This window comes from Pogoniulus pusillus, chromosome 2 (assembly GCF_015220805.1).
Source record: "Pogoniulus pusillus isolate bPogPus1 chromosome 2, bPogPus1.pri, whole genome shotgun sequence".
Taxonomy (NCBI): domain Eukaryota; kingdom Metazoa; phylum Chordata; class Aves; order Piciformes; family Lybiidae; genus Pogoniulus; species Pogoniulus pusillus.
The window spans coordinates 12,854,343-12,877,739 of NC_087265.1; the positions used below are offsets into that span (position 1 = coordinate 12,854,343).

General features: G+C 43.6%; 1 protein-coding gene across 1 annotated transcript; it reads right to left on the minus strand.

Moving 5' to 3' along the window:
• Nucleotides 1-1,090: 1,090 nt before the first annotated feature.
• Nucleotides 1,091-18,499, minus strand: LOC135182417 (glycerol-3-phosphate dehydrogenase [NAD(+)], cytoplasmic-like). Its single transcript, XM_064156517.1, has 8 exons — nucleotides 18,385-18,499; nucleotides 12,937-13,114; nucleotides 10,368-10,508; nucleotides 9,036-9,174; nucleotides 6,941-7,053; nucleotides 5,204-5,437; nucleotides 4,948-5,054; nucleotides 1,091-3,330 (listed from the first exon to the last, which is right to left on the minus strand). Exons 1-8 carry the CDS (start codon nucleotides 18,423-18,425, stop codon nucleotides 3,234-3,236), a joined length of 1,050 nt encoding a protein of 349 aa, XP_064012587.1. The 5' UTR covers nucleotides 18,426-18,499; the 3' UTR covers nucleotides 1,091-3,233.
• Nucleotides 18,500-23,397: the final 4,898 nt, after the last annotated feature.

Consider the following 23,397-nt stretch of genomic DNA (forward strand, 5'->3'; position numbering starts at 1 on the left):
TGTTTTCACCAGACTGGATAGGGCAGGAGGGGCTCCAGAAATAATGCTAAGTGAGGAAGCTTGTCTGTAGCAGAAACGTTAAGTGTATCATGTCCATGACTTAGTCTTTTAAAAACATACCATGTTTGCTTATAGGAGTAAACTAGTCTTGTGGTCTTGTTTTCTCCAGTAGTTCAAATCTGTAGCATTTTAATTTGAAGTTGAGTTAAATCATGCTTTAGGAACAGGTTTTCCTAGTGTTTCAAGCAGTTCGGAAAGGCAGCTTTTGGCTGGAGTATGCAGCAAGGAAAATTTACACTGAGAAGGCAATTCACTCCTCTTGAAACAAGTTGAGCTCTTGGGAGACTGTCACAGCCTTGGATGTAGGTTAATTGCTGGAGGAGAATCTTGACCCCTGCATTAGTTGACTGTTTGTGCAGTGCAGCTCATTCTTTCTGCTTAAAGCACTAGTAAATTGGGGAAACTGATGTCACATAAGAGTAGACATATCCACAATCCTTTACAAGGGCCAGCTGTTTTTACAACTTCCTGTCTTGCAAATCTTTCTATTAAAATATATTCAAGCAGAGAGGGAGGTGTAAGTCCCTTCATCCCCACAGTTCCTAGGCATGACTTTCAGCCAGCTGAGCAGGTCAGGATCTTTCCCCATGCCAGATTTAACAACAGGGTTTGGCTTGGCTGAATGTATTACACTTGAGGCTCTGGGTCTATTTATATACTAAATAATGGGATCTTACACCACCAGACTTCCAAAGTGTAAATGTTGCCTTTTTAATGTGAAGCTTATCTTGAAGATAAAACAACTGTTGTGAAAGAACTGGCTGACCTTGAATATGTTGTTTCCTATTTTGGTACAGAATGTAAATACAGAACAAACTATTTTACATAGGTTTTTTTGACTGGATTGAGATATAAGGGCTAACTTTTGTTATTTATTAAGTAAATATTTCCTTATTTTACTGTGTTAAAAAAATAAAGGTATGCCATATGAAAAGAAAAAATGTTCATCAATAAAATATCTGTAGAAAACTGACTACTCTTGTCCTTTTGAGAGATACTTACTGACAGCAAGAATAAGTGTAACAAGGAATCACCATTACAAGTCATTTATTTTGTGAGTATTTTGAAAAATGAAATTACATCAAGTCTGCATATTGATCACTTCATTAAACAGAGTTTGAAACGTTCTCTATCATGATTAGCTCATAGGTGACTTACCAGAAGTTCAGCCTGCCAGTGAATCATAAAATGGTCGGGGCTGGAAGTGACCTCCAAAGGTCATCTAGTCCAACCCCCACCTTGCAGTTAGCAGGGACATCCTCAACTAGACCAGGTTGTCCAGAGCCCTATCAAGCTCAAAGTAAGGATGTTCTTGAATTCTCTATCCCATACTCTGTATTTCATACTTTAAATTTATGCAATATTTAAGCCTTTTTCCCCTTGAAATGGAAGACTGTAATTTCCTGTAAAGGATTTGGCCACACAATTTCCATTTCAGCAGAAGGAATGTGGATGATACCCAGCAGGGCGCAGAGCTGCTGGCTGTGACTGGAGTCAGAGCTGGAGGAGGTAAGCCACCTCTGCTGCTCTTTGGCAGGGATCAGCTTTGCTAGCTGTGAGACCAAGTTTTTTTACATTATGCTCTTAATTACAATAATTTTTTATATATTACTCTAATAAATGGGAAAAAACAATGACCTTCCTCTAAAATGCAGAGCAGAGATGCTTTTATAACCTAGCTTGGGTGTTTTTGTCCCTTAAGCAACATGTCAGCAAATACATAGATTTAAAAAAATATATATATTTGCCTTCCTCTCTGCTGTTTTGGAAAGTCAGATAAAGCAAAGCAAAAGTAGGTTACTCTTCCTTTTGTTTGCCTTGTCTTAAAATAGGAGGTTTTCAAAAGAGTATTAAAGCATATAAAGTGTGCCACTGTTCATCTCTCAGATGGCTTTAACTCTGAAAAACATCAGGTATGTAAGGTTACCCCAGGACAGCTGTTTAAAAACTTCCATGTTTCTAAAGTTAATGCAAAATAACAAAATCTGATATGTGACCTGGTTTGTATTTAAAATTCAGAGGTCAACAAAGAGGTCTTCTGGAGTGGAAGAAGCATTGCTGAAGCTACAGTAGGGTCAAGGCATTAGTCTGTGGTCTGGAAAGATGCAGGGAGCCACACTGGGGTCAGTCCAGTGGAGTTTCCCAGTGCAGTTAAAATGCAGCCTGGTTTGAGATGCAGTTTCACAGGATTCTTGTGCGTGTGCAGCGGGCATTTTCCTGCATGTATAAAAAGTCAAGTATCACAGAGGATTTTTTTTTCAATGTTACTGTTCTGTCTTCTAAACAGCAGCATACACAAGCTGCAAGTTGTGCATCTATTCTCCCTCTCAGCCTCCAGTTCTGCGCTCTCGGCCACTAGCAGGTAAAGCCTATGACTTGCTGGGAAATCCTAATGCTAACTCACTTCACTGTATTTGGTTATTCTGTATGTCAGCAGAACACAGACAGTTTAACAGAGGCCAGACTACTGCTGAGGATTCCTAGTGTCCTGAATTTGAAAGAAACAACACTCCCACCCCTGCAACCCTCCTTTCTCCTCCCCACTCTTTAAACTGTGTTATTTATAGATCTGAACATTCACATGTGTCTGTGCACAGGAACAATGCCTGCTCTTCCAAAGAGGCTTACACTGGGAAACAAAATCAAGGAAGGACTAAATGTCCCAAAATACAAAATGTTATTTGTGTTTGAGGGGCAATAAGGAAACCCAGCATTTGCCCATGTTACTGCTGTTAGACCTTCTGTATTTTAACACTAATTTTTCTGTTTGGATGAGTTCTTCAGTTCTCCTGCGTCTTGTTCTTTGAAGACTAGTAGGCAAAACCATAGAATCATAAATGCTGAGGTTCACTTGAGCTAAATGGAGCTCATTATGGAAATGGCAAAGGGAACTGTTTTCAATCAGCATGACAGTAATCATAAGGAAATGCCCAGTTACTACTTCAAATGCTGTTATATTTTTTTACATTCATTTCCTGTTCCTTGGGTATAAGGTTGAAATTAAAGGCATTTTTTTTTCTCACCCCCCAGAATGAGGATACTGAAATACATTCGTTGCTGCTTCTACAGCAAATGTTGACACACAACCTGGTTTTCTACTCTATTTGCTGTGAAGTGGATGGACAGAAGTCCTGAGAAGATGGGAATGCAACCAGATGAAGAAGATAGGACCTCTACATGTGCTCTGGGTGGTTCTGCAGGCACGCGATGAAATCCTGGACCGATTGACCCTCATAGCAGATCTTGTAGATGGTTGTAAATAATGGAAACCTAAAAGAAGTGTGCAGCAATCAAATACTTTTTTAAAGCTTACAGAAACATTTCCACCCCATTTATAATGGAAAAAAATACCCATTTTTTATATTAAAAGGAAAATATAAACATTTTCCATCTTCATAATTTTAACTTGGAGGTGCCTTTACTGGAAGACTACATAGGGAAATGTTTGAGGTAGTTCTTAGGGTGACAGCAGAGAAAAGTTGTTTTGGAGGCAAAAACTCCTATCTGGTATTTTTTTTACTTAGAATCAAATCTTAATTTCCATATCCTCATTTTCCTCCTGTGTGCAAAATACATACATTATTTACATTCATTGCTGACATCCAAAAGATGAAAAAGGATAAAAATGTCAAATAATTTTCTTTGCCTGGCTTAAAAGGTTTGGTCCTTTTGCAAATTATCTTAGTCATCATGGTAAAAATTGAGTCCACTAAAAAGACTTGGAGCTGTGTGTGTAACTAAAGGCAATTATAGGATACTTATTAGATCAAGGTTTGATTTAAAGTTCACATCCTGTCAAAATGAGCTTTTGTTTTCTTGCTTGTTTTTGAAAGGCAATGCCACTCCAACCCTCTGTATCTGTCATGATTCTAATAGGGTTTTTAAGTATTCATTTACTGGTGTTTAACCTCTCAGTACCACTGTAGTACAAGAGATAGTGGGATGAAGGGAAGCTCAGCTTTTCTGTTGTCATATTCATATCAGCACATATTACCCTAGCTGCATATGAAGTGTTTAATTAGCAGTATGCTCCTGAATTTTATACTGATAGCATTTGCACTGAAAGCAGTACTGCTGCAAGCTGTAATGGTGATACACTCAGAAGAAACCCTTTGTCTCATTCTCCTGATGTCACTGGGACAGAGTCATAGGCAAGGCCATGGGCTGATGGCTATTAGCAGTTCTGAGCCAGGCAGGACAGGATCTGGCTCACAGGTGTATCCCACACCATAAACATCACACTCAGTATAAAGAGGGAAGTTTGCAGAATGCCTCTTGCTTGGGCTCCTGTTCTTACTTAGGCTCCTCCTGGTCCTGTTTCTCTTCCTTCTCCTAAGGAGTGCCTTCCCATTTATTGTGATCACTGTACACTTGTTGGACTGAGCATAGCTTTATATAATTTATAATGGCATTAGTATTTATTTTGCTGATTCATTAAAACCATTTTCATTTCAATCCATGGGTCTTCTTTTCCTGACTCCCTTTGTCTGCTGGGGATGGGTCATAAGGTGATAGAACAATTGCTGTAACTTGGCCCCAGATCCAGGCTAAAACTAAACACCCACAGATGATGTTTGCAAGCTAACTCTGTGCCTGGCCTTCAGTCTGGTTTAGGGGGCTGGAGGTGCCTGAGTAGCTCCCTTGGAATTTGTATTTAAATTTTGTTCTCTCTATGTCTGTAGCTTGTTTTTTCTAACACTGTTTAGCCTTCATCCCATTCTACTGATCATGGCAATAAAGGATCAAGCTAAGCTGAACCCTAATGGTGGCCCAAGCTGTAGAAAGCAGTTGTGATGGAAATGAACAAGATAATTAAACACTGTTAAGGAATTTATGCATCATTCATCATTTGCTGTTGATTCCATTTTTGAAAACAAAATCACTTACTTATTGAGCATATTTTTCTGTTTCAGAATCTTGTAGACTTCAGCTGAGGTCTGAGGACCTTGCAGTTTTTGTCCATTCAACATCTCATTTTCCAGCTCCTCAATGGACTAGAAGAGAGGAGACTGATTACTTGGATCAGATCCCAGGGGGGACACTGCTGCAATGCCAGCAGCTATCAAGAAGGTAATGATGCCTTTTTAAGACACAAAAGTATTTCTTCATGCATCAGTGCAAAATATTTCTAAATCCTTCTTACTTTTCCCGTGCGAGCAAAGGCTTCTGCTACTTTTCTGTTGCGTCCTCCGTAGCAGGTAGTGATTAGGTCAGCGACACCACAGCTCTCCAGAAAAGTGGCTATTGACACCTGTCCCCTGCAGAACATCTTGGCAAAGGCTACCATTTCCATGAGGCCCAAGCGAATAACTGCTGCCTTTGTGTTATCGCCAAAATCAAGCCCATCGCAGAAGCCAGCTCCCACCGCCACAATGTTCTGGAAACAGTTTAGTGCAAAACACAGAGGAGGAAAGGACATCATCAGGCAAGGTTTGTGGTTCAGCAGTGTGCACTGAGCTTTACTTCCACAAATCAGTCTTTACCAGAACAAGGCTTAGTTTCCAAAAGCCACAAATTTACCTTGTGGATCCCAGAATCACATAATGCTGGGTTGGAAGTGACCCCAAGGATCATCTGGTCCAACTTTTCTAGGTGATCACAGAACCCTGGAGGTTGGAAGGGACCTCCAAAGATTGAGTCCAACACCCCCTGCCAAAGCAGGATCCCCTAGGGTAGTCCACACATGAATGCATCCAGGCAGGTTTTGAAAGCCTCCAGAGAAGCAGACTCCACAACCTCTCTGGGCAGCCTGTTCTAGTGCTCTGTCAGCCTCGCTGTAAAGAAGTTTCTCCTCATGTTGAGGTGAAACATTCTATATTCCAGTTTGTGGATGTTGCTCCTTGTCTTGTCACTGCTGACAACCAAAAAGAGGTTGGCCCCATCCACTTGACACCCACCCCTCAGATATTTGTATGCATTGCTCAGCTCCCCTCTCAGCCTCTCCAGACTAAACAGCCCCAGGTTTCTCAGTCACTCTTCTTAGGGGAGATGCTCAAGTCCCTCAGCCATCCTCATGGCTCTCTGCTGGACTCTCTCTAGCAGCTCCCTGTCTCTGGTACTGAGGAGCCCAAAACTGGACACAGTATGGTCTCACTAGGGTAGAGCAGAGGGCAAGAAAACATCCCTAGATCTGCTGGACATGCTTTACTTGATGCACTCCAGGATACATTGGCTCTCTTGACCACAAGAACATATTGCTGGCCCATGCAGAACTTGCTGTCCACTAGGACTCCAAGGTCTTTCTCCATGGAGAAAGTGTAGTGATAGTGTAGTTTAAATGAGATGGCCCAGCACTTTGTCAAGCTCAGTCTTAATACTGACTTCTTATGAAGAAGGTGGACAGCTAATTATTGTTGGGCAAAAGTAACTGGACTCGTAGGAGGTTTTTATGAAGTACCCACCAATAGTCACATGAGCAGAAAGCAGCTTGCTTAATGCAGTCACAGTGCAGTCACACAGCATGCATGCAAGCAATGGGGTTTTTTTTCTGCTAGTTGCACTGGCCTTGCTGTTTTATCTATTTAAAATATCCCACATGCAGTCCTGCCTTCCAGATTTTGTCTGTGAGTCTCTACTTCATGTGTTCTGTGTGCAGATGCTGCAGCAGCTCAGAGTTGGGGTTTGCCTGCAAAAACGGGCAGTGGAATTGCCCTTTTCTACAACTCTGGACAAATGTCTCAGGATCCTAAACATCTTCACCACTGTCCTGCACACCTATCTTCCCACCTCACAATTTTCAGTTCCTAAGTCCCCAAGTAAGTGTAACTTGCTGTATATGACTATTATGTCAGGACTCATATTAGACCCTGCAGCTTACAGAATTCTCAGGTGAGACTGGAATTTGGCCTTAATAAAAACATTTTGGTTTGAAATCACCTACCTTTAAGGCTCCACAAAGTTCTACTGTATCAGAGTCAGGCACCACAGTAATCCTGAAATTGGGAGTCTGCAGTAATTCTTTAAAGATTTCCCCTTGCTTTTCATTTTTGCAGCCTGTGGTAAGGAAGGACGAAAGTTAGAGCTTTTTTTTTGGCAGTGTTTAAGATAATTCATAATTAGCTGAAACCTGGAATAACATCCCAGGGACCACTTTAGGTTTTGTGGTTCCAGTAACTGGATGTTGCTAAACAAGAGGTCTGTGTGACAGCAGTTCCTGCTGCTGGAAGACACTGTTAAGGGTAAATCTTGCCCTGCAAGTCCCCAGGCACGATTTAGTAACACTTTAAAGGGATTAAAAGTAGGTAGCCCCTAACACAGCTGTCTGCCTCAGCAAGCTTGCATAACCACCAACCTCACAAAAAATAATACTTATAAATTGCTTTGTACAGCACAGCAGTATAATTTCTGCTTTGAGAATGTAAACCAGTGTAATTGCTAAGTATTAGTGTGGAGCACAAATGATTAATGCCCCATTAATTCCCAATTACAGGGAGAGCCATGGATGACAAACGTAGGCACTGCTGGAACGTTTTTGTTGCCAGTTTCATGGAGATCATAGAATCATAGAATCAATCAGGTTGGAAGAGACCTCCAAGATCATCCAGTCCAATCTATCCCCCAGCCCCATCCAGTCAACTAGACCATGGCACTAAGTGCCTCATCCAGGCTTTTCTTGAACATGTCCAGGGACGGTGCCTCCACCACCTCCCTGAGCAGCCCATTCCAATGGGAAATCACTCTCTCTGTGAAGAACTTCCTCCTAACATCCAAACTGTACTTCCCCTGGCACAACTTGAGACTGTGTCCCCTTGTTTTGTTGCTGGTTGCCTGGGAGAAGAGACCAGCGTTATGGTGCTTGCCCTAGGTATTGAGAGGAAGGGCAGACTGTCTTCTGCAGTAAAGGGGCTGAGGTTTGCCTTTATGATGAAAGCCCCTGGACAGCTGGGCAAAGACTTCTGAATGGAGTTTCACTTAATCTTTACGTAAGGAAGCTTGGTCTCCTTCAGGGAGAACTCAGCATTGAGTTGTACTTAGCCTGAAACACCGTGCTCTGGTACCCATTGGGTTTCTGCTCCATCTCATAAGAAATTTGAGTTTGTTTAACAATAGCTGATGTTGAGGGATACCCTGCCTCTTTGAAGTGGTTGTTTCTGGGCTATGTGGCTTTCCACGAGGACAAAAGCAAGGAGCAAAGTTCCTTTGCACAGACATCACCACACATAGCTTCAAACTGGGCCAACAGAAGTTAAATTCCACTCCCTTAAGAAAATGGAAAATTAATATTGGTCAACTCTCCTAATTGTATCTGGTCCTGGTTGTGCTTAGTTGCTCTGCCAGCAACAAATGCCCTGCTGATAGGGTTTTTGCTATCACTGTAACATTTGTAAGGCAAAGGAGCAGTATTGCAACAACAGTTTGTGGGGGTTTTGCCTTGCCCAGCTATGGAAGGGTGTAACTTTATTTTTGACTGTTGTTAAAAATCAGTGGGTTGAAAGAACTGCTGGATGAATTTTCCAAATCAGGTCAGACACAGTCTGGGAGTATTTGAGGCTATGTCTTGGCAAGCAGCCTGAATGGGAGGAACAGAATGGTATTGTGTGGTTTCTATTTTGTATTTTTGGCTTTTCAAACAAAGACAGAGAAATACACTTTGGGGGCCTTGAGCACAGATGAGCTTTTGATTTCATATCTCTATCTAGCCCATATAGTGTATCAACTGTCAGTGTACTCAGTGTCGAGCTATTAAGACACAAAAGGTGGCTCCTGCCAGCTCTTAAAGAAACAGGATTAAGCTCTAATACTTTAAATTAGTTCTCAGCACTAAAATTTGTTGTCAGTTTGGATCTGCCAACACCAATCACCCTGCTAGTTGTGCTGCCTCCCTGAAGGAGCTCAGCAAGCCCTGCACCCACCGCACAAGTCGGGAAACACTTGGGACTTATCACAGCCTCTTGTTACCTCCAGAGGTTATCCTGCTGCCCAGCCATAGGTGGCACAGGTAGCAGCTCTAAATTTCTCTTCATTGCAATAGTTACCAATGGTGGTTTCACAGAACTGCTCATCAGCCACTTCTTTGGCTATGTTGGCCCCCATCAGCACACTGATTTCTATTTTCAGTTTCTCTCGAATGAGGTCAGATATGAGCTTCAGGCCATCAGGACCCTCGTCGACCCCCTGAATAAAAGATGACAGTCAAAGGCAAGTTATTAGAATAGGAAAATGACAGCAGGAAGGCACTGGTAAAACTGAAGGCATCCTATTGCCTCCAGCTCTCTGGTTTTAATGGGAAGGATTTGGGTCTTATATTCACTAGCATTAGCTATTAAATACAAATGCGCTGGGTTTGCACTTTGATAACTGTGAGCTCAGGGAGAAGGTAGCAAGAGTTGAGGTAACCCTCCAAGAAGCCTTACATCTAGTGCTGCTGTCCTGAGGCTTTCTTTGATGCTATATTCTAAGTTTGTGCTAAATCCCTGCACTATGGAGACAGACTTTTAAATTAGGCCTACAAGCAGCAGTTTTTTTTACAAGATTGAAGTATTAAACTGAGTGTTTCATTGTTATTTAGGAGTATACTGAGATGTCTTTTTTTTTTTTAAGCTGAAGAAAGAAATAATTTTGCAGAAATTTCCTCCTCCTCTCATCCTCCTCTCCTCTATGTCCTGCTGCTTGTGAGATAATTGCTATGGGGAGTGGGCAAAGGGGGGTGAGAAGAGCTGATATTGCAGCCTGAAAACTTGAATTACAGTTCTTTTGTTACCATTTAAAATTGGATGTTTCCTGTATGCAATATAAATGAGTGTTAGACTATATTCCTATGCTTTGCTTTTGGGTTTTAGTTTGAGACTAGTTCCTTTTAAGATCATGATAATCTGGTACCTCTAACTTTAAAAAGACAATCTTTAGTCCATGTCAGATTGAAATTGCTTCTGCAAAATCCTGAGTGTTACTGTGCAGTTTAAATGCTGCTAGAACACCTTTAGCATGTACTCTGAAGAGGCACTTCAACCCAGCACTTTTTCTAGCTAAGAGTTAATTGAGGCTGGAGTCTGAGCACATTTTCCTGGCAGCAGCACCAGATTATATTAGCTTTTTTCTCTGCCCATTTTCACCTCTGTCCTAGACCAAGTGGGAAGCAATCCAGGATAAAGATGGTTGGTAAAGATGGTTACTCTTTAGCCTGGCTGGGCTGTCCCATCCTTTCCTCTCTATAGCAGAAGATCTGGCAGAGCCTGCGTAAGTTTTCACTCTGGCAAAAAGAAATGCCTGCGTTTGTGTAGCACATGCAGCTGAGGGCTGGAGCTCCTGCCCTTAAACTGAAGCTATTTATGCCACACAAACTGAGTCTTGTGGCGGTGACAACTTACCTTGATCAGTGAAATCCCGAATGTCCCAGGTTTCATCTGGCTTGCAATCTGCTCGCAAATTCGGCCGATGAATTGATGTGGCAGCACAAACACTAAAATGTCTGCCCCATTTGTTGCTTCAACTATGTCTGGTACAGCCACCTGGGACAAGAATGACAACCAAAATGAGCTCCAGGTAGGACTCCTCACACCTTGTGAGGTACCTATATGCCAAAGACACTTGAAGGCACTTTGCAAATGTCCTTAACTTTAACAGCATGGCACAGCTGCTAGCTCATCACACTAGCAGCTGCAGCTCTCATCTGATATCACAGAACCACAGAATACTAGAGGTTGAAAGGGACCTCCAGAGATCATCAGGTCCCCCCTGACAAAGCAGAATCACCTAGAGCAGGCTGCACAGGAACACAGAGTGTCCAGAGAAGGAGACTCCACCACATCTCTGGGCAGGCTGTTCCAATGCTTTCTCACCCTCACCATAAAGAAGCATCTCCTCATGTTGAGGTGGAACCTCCTGTGTTCTAGCTTGTACTCATTGCTCCTTGTCCTATCACTGGACACCATCAAAAAGAGACTAGCACTTTCATCTTGACACCCACCCCTCATATATTTGTAGATGTTGATAAGATCCCCTCTCAAGACTAAACATCTCCATTTCCCTCAGTCTTTCTTCACAGGAGAGATGTTCAAGTCCTGCAATCATCTTCATGGCACTCCATTGGAGTCTTCAGCAGATCCCTGTCTCTCTTGAATTGGGGAGCCAAAAATGAACACAGTGAAGCAGCCTAACTATTACAGGTTTGGATTTTTTTATAGTTTTACTTTTAACTTGCCTCTTATCTCAGCCCTGTGTGCATAATTTGGGGAAGATGATATACTTTCTAAACTTGCACTGTCCTGGGAAGCCCTTTTGCCAGTTCAACTTATTCATGTTTGTGAAGGTAAGTGAGCAAGAAACAAAGCAGAGTGGTCACACAGAGCCTCTTCTGGCAGTCTTTAGTTTCCATAGGTCAATAGCTGAGAGATACTCTGAAATAAACTATATCACAAAGCAGAAACTATTGCTTCCTTGAGGTGGAACAGGTTGCTTATTTTAAATATATAGTAAGATGACCAATAGTTAAAAAAAACCCAACCCAACATTGTTAATAACTGGCAAGCTGTATCTTCCCCCAAATGCTAGCATTACTCAGATCAGGTCACTTTGAGACTGCTAGTACAAAGAGTTTACAGTCAGAGCAAACACTGCCCTTGGACACAACCTTGGATCACACCGCCTCAGAACAAGCAGGATTCTCTTTGTGAAGAACTTCCTCCTAACATCCAGCCTATACCTCCTCCAGCACAACTTGAGACTGTGTCTCCTTGTTTTATTGCTGGTTGCTTGGGAGAAGAGACTTCCCAGTGGAAGAACCAGAAGAGGTGTTAACAAGGCTGCTTCGCTGGAAAAACAGCAAAGCAGGAGTGGGGAAGAGGCTGGCAGTGCTGTACAGGAAGTGCTTCTCTCTCTCCAAAATGTTGCAGGGGAAAAATGAGGTGGAGGGCTGTGGGGTTTTTTTGTCAGTCAGAGATGAAGGTTTGAAGGTCCCTGCAGACTTTACTGTAAGCCACTGATTTCTGCTGGTAAGGCCTTGGACTTCACTACAGGGAGGATATGGCTGTTCTCAAGTGATGATAACAAGCCTGTTGATCTGCTAGGGAGTTGTAAAAATAAGTGACAAGTGTGTTGTAACCCAGGAGAACTGTGTGCCAAGTTCAAACCACCCGAGCACATGTATGCAATTGCAGCACTAAGTGGAAGACTAAATACAACCAATCCTCAAGCAAGGAGACCCTCCACAAGCAATGTCTTAACTTCCTTTTATGACTGCAACTGTTTGAGTAACATGGTGCTACTTTATTTTTACCACTGGCAATAGCAGCATTTGGCAAAAATTTTGGCAGTCAAAGCCCCTACCTTGCTTGCCTCAGCAGCAGTAAATGATCTAAGCTGATTTAAGCACAGATGCATAGCCTGGTATTTTAAATGTTCATGAAATTTAAATACCTTATAATTTTGGTGAAATTTAAAGTATTATTAATTACAGCAGTGTGTTGCTATCCCCAAATCACCCAGGAGCCAATAGCTCATTATTCATTTTCTTGTAAGCCACAGCTGTTAGCTGTGCATTTGATTTCTTTTTTCAGAAGACAGAGCAGTAGCTTTGGTTTGTTTTTTTTTCCAGAAGATACTGTGGGTTTGAAACATCTCAGCTCTGTGTAGACAGATCTCTGCCTGCCGTTTCTAGAATGACTGCTGATTGCTGCCAGGGAGGAGGATAGTGTGTTACTCAGCACCTGACAGCTGGATGGTTGAAGTTGCATGTGACATGAGACAAGCAGAAGTCACACAAGTGAGTTATGTGTCAATACTGGAATGAGTGAGGTGGCAAATCAGAATGAAGCAGTGGATTACCTCCTAGTTTCAATTTTGCCAGATGTTGCTTCCTTTATAAAACAGGAAAACAAAATATTTCAGGGGTTTGTTTGGTTTGGGTTTGGGTTTTTTGCTTGTTGTTTTTTAACTTACCACGTTTTTGGGTAGCTTGTATCCAGGCAGATATTTAACATTTTCGTGTTCTTGGTTGATTATTTCTGAGAGTTTTCTTCCATTGATGGTCTCTTCAAACACCCACATCCTGACAGTAGGATCAAATCTGTTGGACTTCTGGACATTTTTGCCAACAATTCTTGCTATGGCTGAGCCCCTTTGAAGAGAAAAGAACTGAAATAACTAATAGGAAACAAATAGCTTTATTGTGACTTGGAAACACAAATTGCTTTAAATGTACTAACTCATAAAAGGCCTGTGCTGTAAAGCTGTTCATATGCCTGCTAGACTTATGAGAAAGCTTTATTTACTCATCTCCATCAACTCCCCCCTCAGTTTAAAGATGCAGAAAGCTGAACCAGAGAAGAAAACTGAAGTCACACCAAAGGGAGTGCGATACACCATCAGCCACACTAAAAATACAGCATCTGGGGTTAAAATCTCTTGTGTTCCTTGGGTAAGCATTTTTTTCTGAAGACAAACAAATATAAAATAATCCAGGTGATAGAGCAGTGCTGATCGACTTTGATGTCAAGTCATCAACCAAAACAGTCAAGTCTCCGTCAAGTCATTGTTCATCTCATCTAAAATAAACACATCCCACTTTCCTACCAGATAATTGCACTATGGATTTAATATAAGACCTAAATCCTCAGAAATTGTTCTTTTACTTTTAAAAAGTACAAAAATCAACCTGGTGGCTTCTCTTTATTGCTCTCCTTACTACTGTAACGAGATCTGTAATAGTTCCAGCCTGAAGATATTTTAACCATCCAGTTTGCTCTTCTTCAGTCACACTGATCATTTTTTAATCTCAGTTCAATTTCATTTCCTCATCACCACTGGAGCCCTGCAAACATTCACTTATTTTCATGGCAAGAGAGAACTAAAAATCCCATAGAAAATACTGGAAGTATTGCTTAATGCTCTTAAAATTATATGTGGAGGAGGAGTGATGATTTTTACTTCTCTGTTCACTCTTCCTATTGTAATGCTACTTGAATCCTTCAAATACTATTTTACTGACACAACTGAAAGAGGAGGTCCAGTTGCAATACTTTTGTCCTCTGACCCACTTGTAGCACACCTGCAATAAGGAGCATGAACAGCTTTTAGTTGTGGTATGTTTTCTGGAACTGATGAAAGTCTTGAGTTCAGGTAGGTCTGTGCTGCCAGTAGCTCAAAGGGAAGCCACATTATATCTGGCTCTCCTTAGATCAACCTTCTTTTCGACCCAACAGCTTTGCACAATGCTGGATTGATCAATCACTAGTAAAAGGATGAGAGCTTCATCCTAATCTTTCATGATAAAGAAACCCTACTGAGATCAGGTTTCCCTTTGCTCAACCTTGGCTATATGCTTCATGCTGAGCTGCTGATTGTTGTTGGTTTTTTGGTTGGTTGGTTTTTTTGTGTGTCTGTGCATTTTTTTGGTTTTGTTGTTGGTTTGTTTTTTGTGCTGGCTTTATATATATATGTATTTGTTTGTTAAGGGAGGGTTGATTTGGGCTCTTTAAAATATTTAGGGAAATGGTTTAGGGGTGAATTTTAGTCTAAGAGTTCTGGGTTTTTTTTTGAAAGGCATGCACTCCTATCCTACATTCATCGTGTTTATAAAATTACTTATGTTCTGGTTCTCTTGCCCTGCTATCAACAGAGAGCACAATCAACACTTGAGCTCAGGATAAATAAAATAAAAAAGGGTACTGATAAGAAAATATTGTGGTTTGTTTGGGGTTTTTTAAAGATAAACTTGAGATCTAAGTTAGTTGTCCAGATTGTGCTGGAGTCTTGGATGTTGCTATCCAGGTGTTTTCCTGTTGGCAAAATATTGGTGAAGGTGTATCAGACACAAAGATGGCTTTGTAAATGGCAGCATTTTCATTTGGCTTCATTTCAGATGAGTGAGAATTTGGGGGAGAAAACATTCAAAGAGCCTTGAGTAGTCATCAGGAAAAATACCTCACCACAAAACCATCAAAACAGTCTGAAACTTGATGCTCTGTTTACTTAGTCTATTTAAAATTCAGTCTCTGCTGATCAGCCTTGGGAAGAAGAATTGCTTTGTCTGGGAAGGTGGTGTTTGCTAGACAACACAGGCTTGGCTGAAGAGGGCTGCTTATGCAAAGAAAACCAAGGATGCTCACAGATAAAGGCTTTGCCATGGTCTTACTTTCTCCAAAACTCAATTCAGTGAGGATTAATAGAAAGCAGAGAACACCACTTAGATAATTTTAAAATCTGAAAACTGTCAATCAGGATTTTTTTTTCCCCTCCAATTATGTTAATCCACATTGGAAGTGATTTACATATTGCTAAGAAAAACAAAGCTTTTATCTGGAGATTTCCTATCAGTATAACGAGAAAGCTTTGATGTAGAATAACTCAAGTAAGAGCCACTATTTACATAGCTGAATATGAAAGTGGTTGTGGCATGCATCAGCTCTGGTGAAAAATAGACCATGAAGCAGTGAGTCCCTTCCTGATACAAAAGTTAGTCAAATATGCTTATGCTGCTCCTAAGAGCATTTCAGAGGAGGTCTTAAAGACCTCAGTGGTTGCTAGTCTTATTCCTTCCTCAACAAGCCTATCCCAGAACTTTGCTATTCTTAGCATTTGAAACATCATCTTCATGCCTTGCCTAAGTCTTTCTAATTGAAGTTTAGACCCGTTTCTAGTCTAGAAGGGTGAAATACTGTTCTTCTCCTTCAGATGCTTGATCATGCATTCCTCCAGCCTCTTTCTAAAACAACCACTTCAATTATTTTTCAATTATAGTATTGCTCAGGTTGGAAGGGATCGTGAGAAGTCTGCAAAGTGAGAACAACACAGAGTTCAGACGGGTTGCTCAGGGCTTTGTTCAGTAATGTCTTGAAAGCTCCTTTCTGGGCAGCCTATCCCAACACTTTATTATTCTCACAGGGCTTTGTTTTTTTTCCTCTATGCATTGAGTCAGAATCTCCTCTGGTTCAATTTGTGATCAGTGGGTTTTGTTTTCCTTCCATGTACTTCCATAAAAAGCCTAGCCATCTGTCCATGTTGAAGACAAGAACACAGTTAAAACTCAGCCTTCACTGAGGACTCTGCAGTTCAAATGAATCTCATAAGACTGAAAGATTTTGAGTATTCAGAAGGGCCAGGGAGTGAATTAAACATCTATTTTTAAAACCAGGTAACTGAACCACCAGTAATGTAAACACAACTCCTCCTGCACCTGGTTGTGACCACAAAACGTGGTGCAGCACTTACTCCACTCGAACCACATCTCTCATGAGTCTTCTGATAGTGTTGACTTAGTCCCTATGCTGAACTTCTGTAGCTGACATGAGCTATTGCAACATGCTGCCTCACGTGTCAGCCTTATTTCTGAGCTGCAAGAAAGACTCAAGTGCAGTGATCTGAACTGTCACCCAAATATCCAAGAGGAACTCCAGAAAATAATGTTTACCAAAGATAAATGTATTTCTATGTTGTGCTAAGACAACCTGTTCTGCCACAGAAGCTACAAATAGATGTGACTTAAACATCAGAGCACAGTGTTTATCTCCTCCCCAAAGATTTTACAGTCTATGTGTATGACAGGAAGCAAGAGAAGGTCCCAGGCAGACAGGCAGTATGAGTAAGTAGATAGCATTGAATGAGCTGGGGTTTCTATATCTCTGTGGCATAACTCCTTCCCAGTTTGTAGGTACCTGTGGAAAAAAAGAGAACTTTCTCGAGTACAAATCTGAAGGAAGACAACTAAGTGGCTTTGAAGAATGTCTTATGGAGAGAAGACAGCTTGGGAAAGACAGGAGGTGCTTGCTTGAGGATGCAGCAAGAGAATGATGAAGGTTGTCACTGTGGGCTGATCAAAGGTAAAAGCTGATTCCCAGACATGTAGCCATGGGTGTTGAGGGCTTGTAAGTGACAGTGAGCTGTCTGCACAGGCTTGGATGTCTGTGGCTAAGGTGAAGCAGACCAAGACAGCAGGGGTGGGATGCAAGTGCTGTAATGGCATGGTAAAAATGACAGTTGGGGAAACACTGGTGCAGAAATGATGGTGCAGGACTGTGTTACTTAGAGAAAGCCAGATGCATGATCAGGAGTTCTTGGAGATGGCTTAGCTGTGCAGGTATATGTGAACGGCGGTATCTGAGAGATGTCATGCACAAAGAACCTGTGATCCGGAAAGGGCACGCACGTGGGGGCTCAGAAAGCAGCAGACAGGTTTTGCAAGGCAGGAAGGCAAAGAGCCATGTTTTAACTGCTGTGTTCTTAGCAGCAGCTCACAAGCAACCACTCCCCCACCTATTGATTTTTTTTGGCATTTGCTTCCACTTAGCTGTCAAGATACTTTAAAATATCTTAAGGATCCTGCCCTTCCACAAAAGCAATCCGCTGAACTACCCAAAGGGTGGGTTTGCTAATTCTAAATGCATGCACTTACATGTTGATCTGTTTGCGCTGAGGTTACATAAACTGTAATAAAAGTAAGGTGCAAAGTCCAGTGAGATAGGATTTTCTGGTGCCAGTGGGGTCTATCAGACCCCAGGAGCTCTGGAGCATCTGTACTTTTGTTTAGGCTGGAAAGCACTGAGCAGGGGCAAACCTATTCTTATGAGTAGGGGAAAGACTAAATGGAGGACCTAAACACAGTGTTCATAGTAGGGCTTTTTCTCCACCAAGACGCCGAGAAGGATGGAAATGAAAGGTGCCACTAGGTCATGGCCTCTGCTCCAGTTCCTTCAAAGGAATACATATGGCACCACTGCTCTCCTCACTACTGAGTGCTCGCAGGCCTTGCAGTACCTCACAGGCACACATAGCTACAAGGGCACAGTTCTGGTCCTCTTTGGAATCTGACTGTCCTGTCACCAGACTTTCAGTGGCTCATACACCTTGGTGATGAAGGAGCCCCATGCCTTTTCAGTTGTCACGGGCTGGTTCATTTCCCTGTGAGTGCTCAAGGCCAAACTGGACAGGGCTCGGAGCAACCTGGTCTAGTGGAAGATGTCCCTGCCCATGGCAGGAGGGTTGTGGTAGATGATCTTTAAGGTCTCTTCCAACCCAAACCGTTCAGCAGTTCTATGATGATGGTCCCTGCACAAGGAGTACACCAAGCTGAGGCAAGACACGATCGGGACAGGGGCCGCGGTTTCAGGACCATGGAGACCCTCCGGCTGCCCTGACTTCCGTACCGCACCTGTTGCGAAGCCCCCGGCAGCGGCTGCGGGGCACTGGCCCGGGGCACGGCACGGCACGGCACGGCCTGGCGGTCCCGTACGCCGCTCCATTGCGGGGACAGAGGGGAAAAAACAAGGAAGGAACAGGGAAAGGAGAGGAAGAAAAGGGAAGAAATGGAGGGAAAGGGAGGAGCGGAGAAGGAAGGAAGGCAGGCAGGTGAGCGGGGAGACGAAGGGTGCCCCCCCGCGCTGCGGCACTCACCAGTTCCCCGAGCCGACGATGCAGACACGGAGCCGCGACATGCTGCGGGCTGCGCTGCCCTCCCACCCGGAGCTCTGCCGGCTCGCCTCGGCTGAGCTCAGCCCTGCCCGGCCCGCCTGCCAGCACCGCCCCTCCGGCCCGGCCCCCGGCGCCTGCGGGAGCCACCGGCGTTCGCGAGGGGCGGCCCCGGGGGCAGCACCAACCCCCTTCGACTCCGCCTGCGGCTCGGAGGTTTCTTCTCTTCCTCGGCCTTTGCTTCGAGTAGCTCTGCTGCGAGTGTCGACTGAGATCAGGAAGAATTCTGTGTTCCGGGGAGGGGGGGAATTGGAATGCCGGGGGTGAGGGCCTGCGTGGTCCCGGCGCTTCTCCTATACGGGACCTGCCTGTCCTTCGGCGGTCCCGGGGGCGGGTTACGTGGTGGAGCTTGGAGAAATAGAACAAGCTGAGCCCTTAGGAGCAGCGAGAACTACCTGGAGATCCACCTGTCCCTGCAGACAGGCTTGACTTTTACCCACAGATGAGGAGCCCACCGGGGAAAGGTTGTGAGTGCATTTGCAGAACCAAATCCAGACGATAAATTCACAACTCTTAAAATGGAACACCAAGTTTTCTGCAAGGAAGGATGGAACAGAATATTGTCTTTTTTTCTCCTACGCGGTCTAACCAAGTATAACGCCCCACAAACTCGTTTGCCTTTTTGAGCCAAATCGCTGCATTTGTTGCCTTCCTCACACTTCCAGTCCTGCTTCCCCTTGCCCTGCAGTGCTCAGCCTCCCGCTCCCACTAGGGCTGTAGGCGCAGCAGTGACCACCACCTCTGCTGCCCTCACACCGGGGCTTGGCTCAGGAGGTTTCTAGCTCCTTGTGACGACGACACCTGACCCTGTGATTCATAGAGGGAGGCTGGCTGCCAGCATTTCAGAAGCCCGTGGGTGTTTCTGGAGGTACATATGCTCAGCTCTCCTGCTGTCAGCTTCATCAGCTGAGCTATTTCATGTCTCCTGATGGCAGTGAGAATGTTCGGGGACATAACAAAGACAGCAGGGCAAAATCCTGCACGACAATATCTTTAGAAAAAGCCTGGGACAGGTTGCTCAAAAAAAAAAAAAAAAAAAAAAAAAGGGTGTGAAGCCTGATGGGGAGCTCTGGTGGAGAGCAATAATCCATATGCACAGTCTGAGTGCTGTCAAGGCAAAAATTGCCTTTCTCTGTTTCCAGGTGCTTTTCCTCCAGCCTACTGCTCCTTCACCATGATTTACTCTTTCCCTAGCTGTATAGCTCCTCTGTGCCTCTTAGCTCTCTTCTCCCTTTGACTTACTGCCTTCCCCATGAGGCTCTACTGTGGAGGTGAGAAAGAGTCATCATCCTTCTTGTCCTATTCAGCTCCTGAGAGTTCTCTGTTTGTTGGAAGCTCTTTTGTCTTGATGAGTCTCCAGGCCACAAAGGTAGGATGCACTCACTGAGGCACTGGTTTCTGCATCTAATGCAAGAGAAGATGTCCATCATCTATATAGTACTTAAGTATTGCAAGCTGTAATGGTTTCATCTAAATTAATGTGGAAGCTTTTCATTACGAAGGAGAACTGTATCATTTCAGTGGCCTCTGGACTGATGGATTTATGTGCCCTCCACACTCAGGTTGCACTGACCATTTGGTCGGTGCACAGAAGCTGGCAGGGGTGAGATTGGCAGGGAATGAGAGACAGATGGATGTGGTAGCACTTGTGAAGAGCAGAGGGCACAGCCGGGAACTGTGAGTGCATGCATTAGCTTATGCATCTGTGACACTAATTGGCTGTGGAAGTAGATAACTTCTGCTGCAACTAAACTGTTCTCTGGACTTGTGCAGTTGCTGCTTCATGGAGATAGATAGGAGAGCATTCATGCACAAAGGACTGTTCCAGGTGGTCTGCAGGCAGTTTTACATGGCATGTTCAGATGTCAAGGCTCTCTCTCAGTATCACAGTTGTGTGGGGACACAGAATGGCCTCGAGAAATGGGTCTTTTGGTAGATTTGAGATCCTCAGAGCCCTGTAGTACATACCAGTGGATGCTGACAATTGTTATTTTTATTAGAGAGGAAGAACCTGTTCTTTTCCACAAAAATACAATGTTTGTTTTTCACAAGAAACCTGCAAGCTCTATCTTTCAAGTGTGAGTCATTAGTACATAACAGACATAAAAGCTCAGCCCACTTAATAGAGAGGATAAAGACAACCCTCTCAAGGCCACCCCCACCCCAGCTCACCTGATCTCTGCACCTAATGGGTCATGCATGTGTCAGCAGCCAGAGATGATAGAGGCAAACAGATTTCCTCTGCCTAGCAGCTACTGCAAACAGAAAAAAACCTCACTGTCAGCACTGCAAAGCCAGGGCAGCTGGCAGGCATTTTTTCCCTAAGCCAGGTGTGGCTTTATCTGTGGTGGCAATATGGTTTTTTAACACCCTGAGAAATGCCAAACTCAGGAGGTGCCAGGCAGAGGATGGGCAGGGAAGAGAGGTGGGGTGAGTGCTCTGTAAAGAGGAACCCGAGAATAAGGTAAGGTGAAGTATGTTCTGCCCTGTGCATTCTTTGCTTCTTTGAGCACCTTGTATGACTGGGTGCACAGCGTAAACCAGGTGAGTATGGAACAGGGCCAGTCCTCCTTCGCTGGGTGAGCTGGACCTAGGCTTGGAAGGACAATCTCTGCCCATTTCTTGCTGCCAGCTCACAATTGTACCACGCTCCATGTTAAAACATGTTTGTTTTTTTACCCCTTCTCCTACTGAGAAGCTCTTTGAGACAGTTATTCCTCTCACAGTGACAGCCCTTCTCCTCCTTTCATATCCAAGTCTATCTGCTCTAACACAAACACTCTCTGTAAATGCCAATGATTCCTCTCTCCTGGTGCTTATTCTCCCTCTCTGCCTGCCTTAAACCCCAAATGTATTTACAGAAGGGAATCAGATCCCTTCTCACTGTTCATTTTGCCAAGCGCAACAAGATGTATTCTCTTATCTCCTTTTTTTTTTTTTTTGCTTGTTACTTGGGTGCCACCTCAGAATCACAGAATGGTAAGGGTTGGAAGGGGCCTCTGGGGATCATCTAGTCCAACCCATCACTAAAGCAGGATGTGTCCAGGTGGGTTTTGAAAGTCTCCAAAGAAGGAGGCTCCACAACCTCTCTGGGCAGTCTGTACAAGTATCCTCCCGTACCTATTCCAGCTCAAATTCAGGCTTGCTGAATTTTAGGGCTGGATGATGCCTGAAAATCTCATCAGAATTTTACCCAGTGCCTTATATGTGTTTACTTATTATTCTTGGGAGAATTAATTTACCTTTTTACTAACTACATCAGGCATGTAGCTCATCCTCTTCTGTTGGTCATGGGCAATAAAATTTTAACTCACAGCAGAACTTTTATACCCCTGCGTTTTATGCTGTTACATTACATCCCATGCCTGTTACTAGAGTATAACAATCATACCATTCTTCCTGTAGTACTTTCTCTCTATTGAAAATGTCTCCCAATTTTGTCCTTAGCAAGTTTTATTACCACGCTCATCATTTCTTGTGCTGAGATAACTGATGAAATTATTCAGTAAGACCAATTCCTCCACTCCTAGAATTTTGCTGTAAGCCCCACCAGCAGTTTTCACCCCCAGTACTATTATTCCTTTGGCATTTTATAGTGTTTATGTTAAAACTCATATTCTTGAGTTTAAGTAATAATTATCTAGGTAATGCCAAATCAAATGCTTTACCAAAGTCCAGGCTGATAAGATTTATTAGCTTTCCTTTGTCTGCAAATGCAAGTATCTTAACAAAGAAAGATACTGAGTTAGTCACATATAATGTGCCTAGCTTGTACTTTAACCCATTTTCTGCTTCCTCTGTGCCTTTTCTTACTCATGCCTAGCATTTCCTCAAAAAAGCCTAAAGATTTCAGTGATGATTGGTCAGTCTTCAGAAGTGAAGGGTGAAGAGCTCTTGAGTTTTGTGGCTGTGTTGCATTTGTAATTTCCATAGCCATGCCCTTTAGCCCATTGATTGTGCTGCCTCTGCTCTCTGGGGCTACATTTTCTTCCTTAAGAAAACTGAAGCAATATGTTACTTTAGCTTTTAGTTGTTTGCCCTGCTGTTATTGAATCATAGAATAAACTAGGCTGTAAGAGACCTCCAAGATCATCCAGTCCAACCTATCACCCAGCCCTAACTGGTCAAATAGACCATGGCACTAAGTGCCTCATCCAATCTTTTCTTGAACACCTCCAGGCATGGTGACTCCACCACCTCTCTGGGCAGCCCATTCCAATGGCAAATCACTTTCTCTGGGACGAACTTCCTCCAGACATCCAGCCTATACCTCCCCCAGCACAACTTGAGACTCTGTCCCCTTGTTCTGTTGATGGTTGCCTGGGAGAAGAGACCAACCCCCACGTGGCTACAACCTCCCTTCAGGTAGTTGTAGACAGCAATGAGGTCACCCCTGAGCCTCCTCTCCTCCTGACTAAACAACTCCAGCTCCCTCTGCCTCTCCTTACAGGGCTGTGTTCCAGGACCCTCAGCAGCTTTGTTGCCCTTCTCTGGACACATTCCAGCACCTCAACATCTGTCTTGAATTGAGTGGCCCAGAACTGGACACAGTACTCAAGGTGTGGCCTGACCAGTGCTGAATATAGGGGAAGAATAACCTCCCTTGTCCTACTGGCCACACTGTTCCTGATGCAGGCCAGGATGCCATTTGCCCTCCTGGCCACCTGGGCACACTGCTGGCTCATGTTCAGCTCTATCTACCAGTACCCCCAGGTCCCTCTCTGCCTGGCTGCTCTCCAGCCACTCTGTCCCCAGCTGTAGTGCTGCTCGGAGTGATGATTTCCTTTGTTTTCTTTGTAATTGTGCACTTACACCCCTTTAGTTCTCATTTTCCTTCTATTGAGCTGTACTTTTAATTTCGGATGTATAAAGGGTAGTTTTCTCTGTATATCACTCATGTCTCCACTTTTTCACTAGGCTTTCTGTGTATTCTTAAGA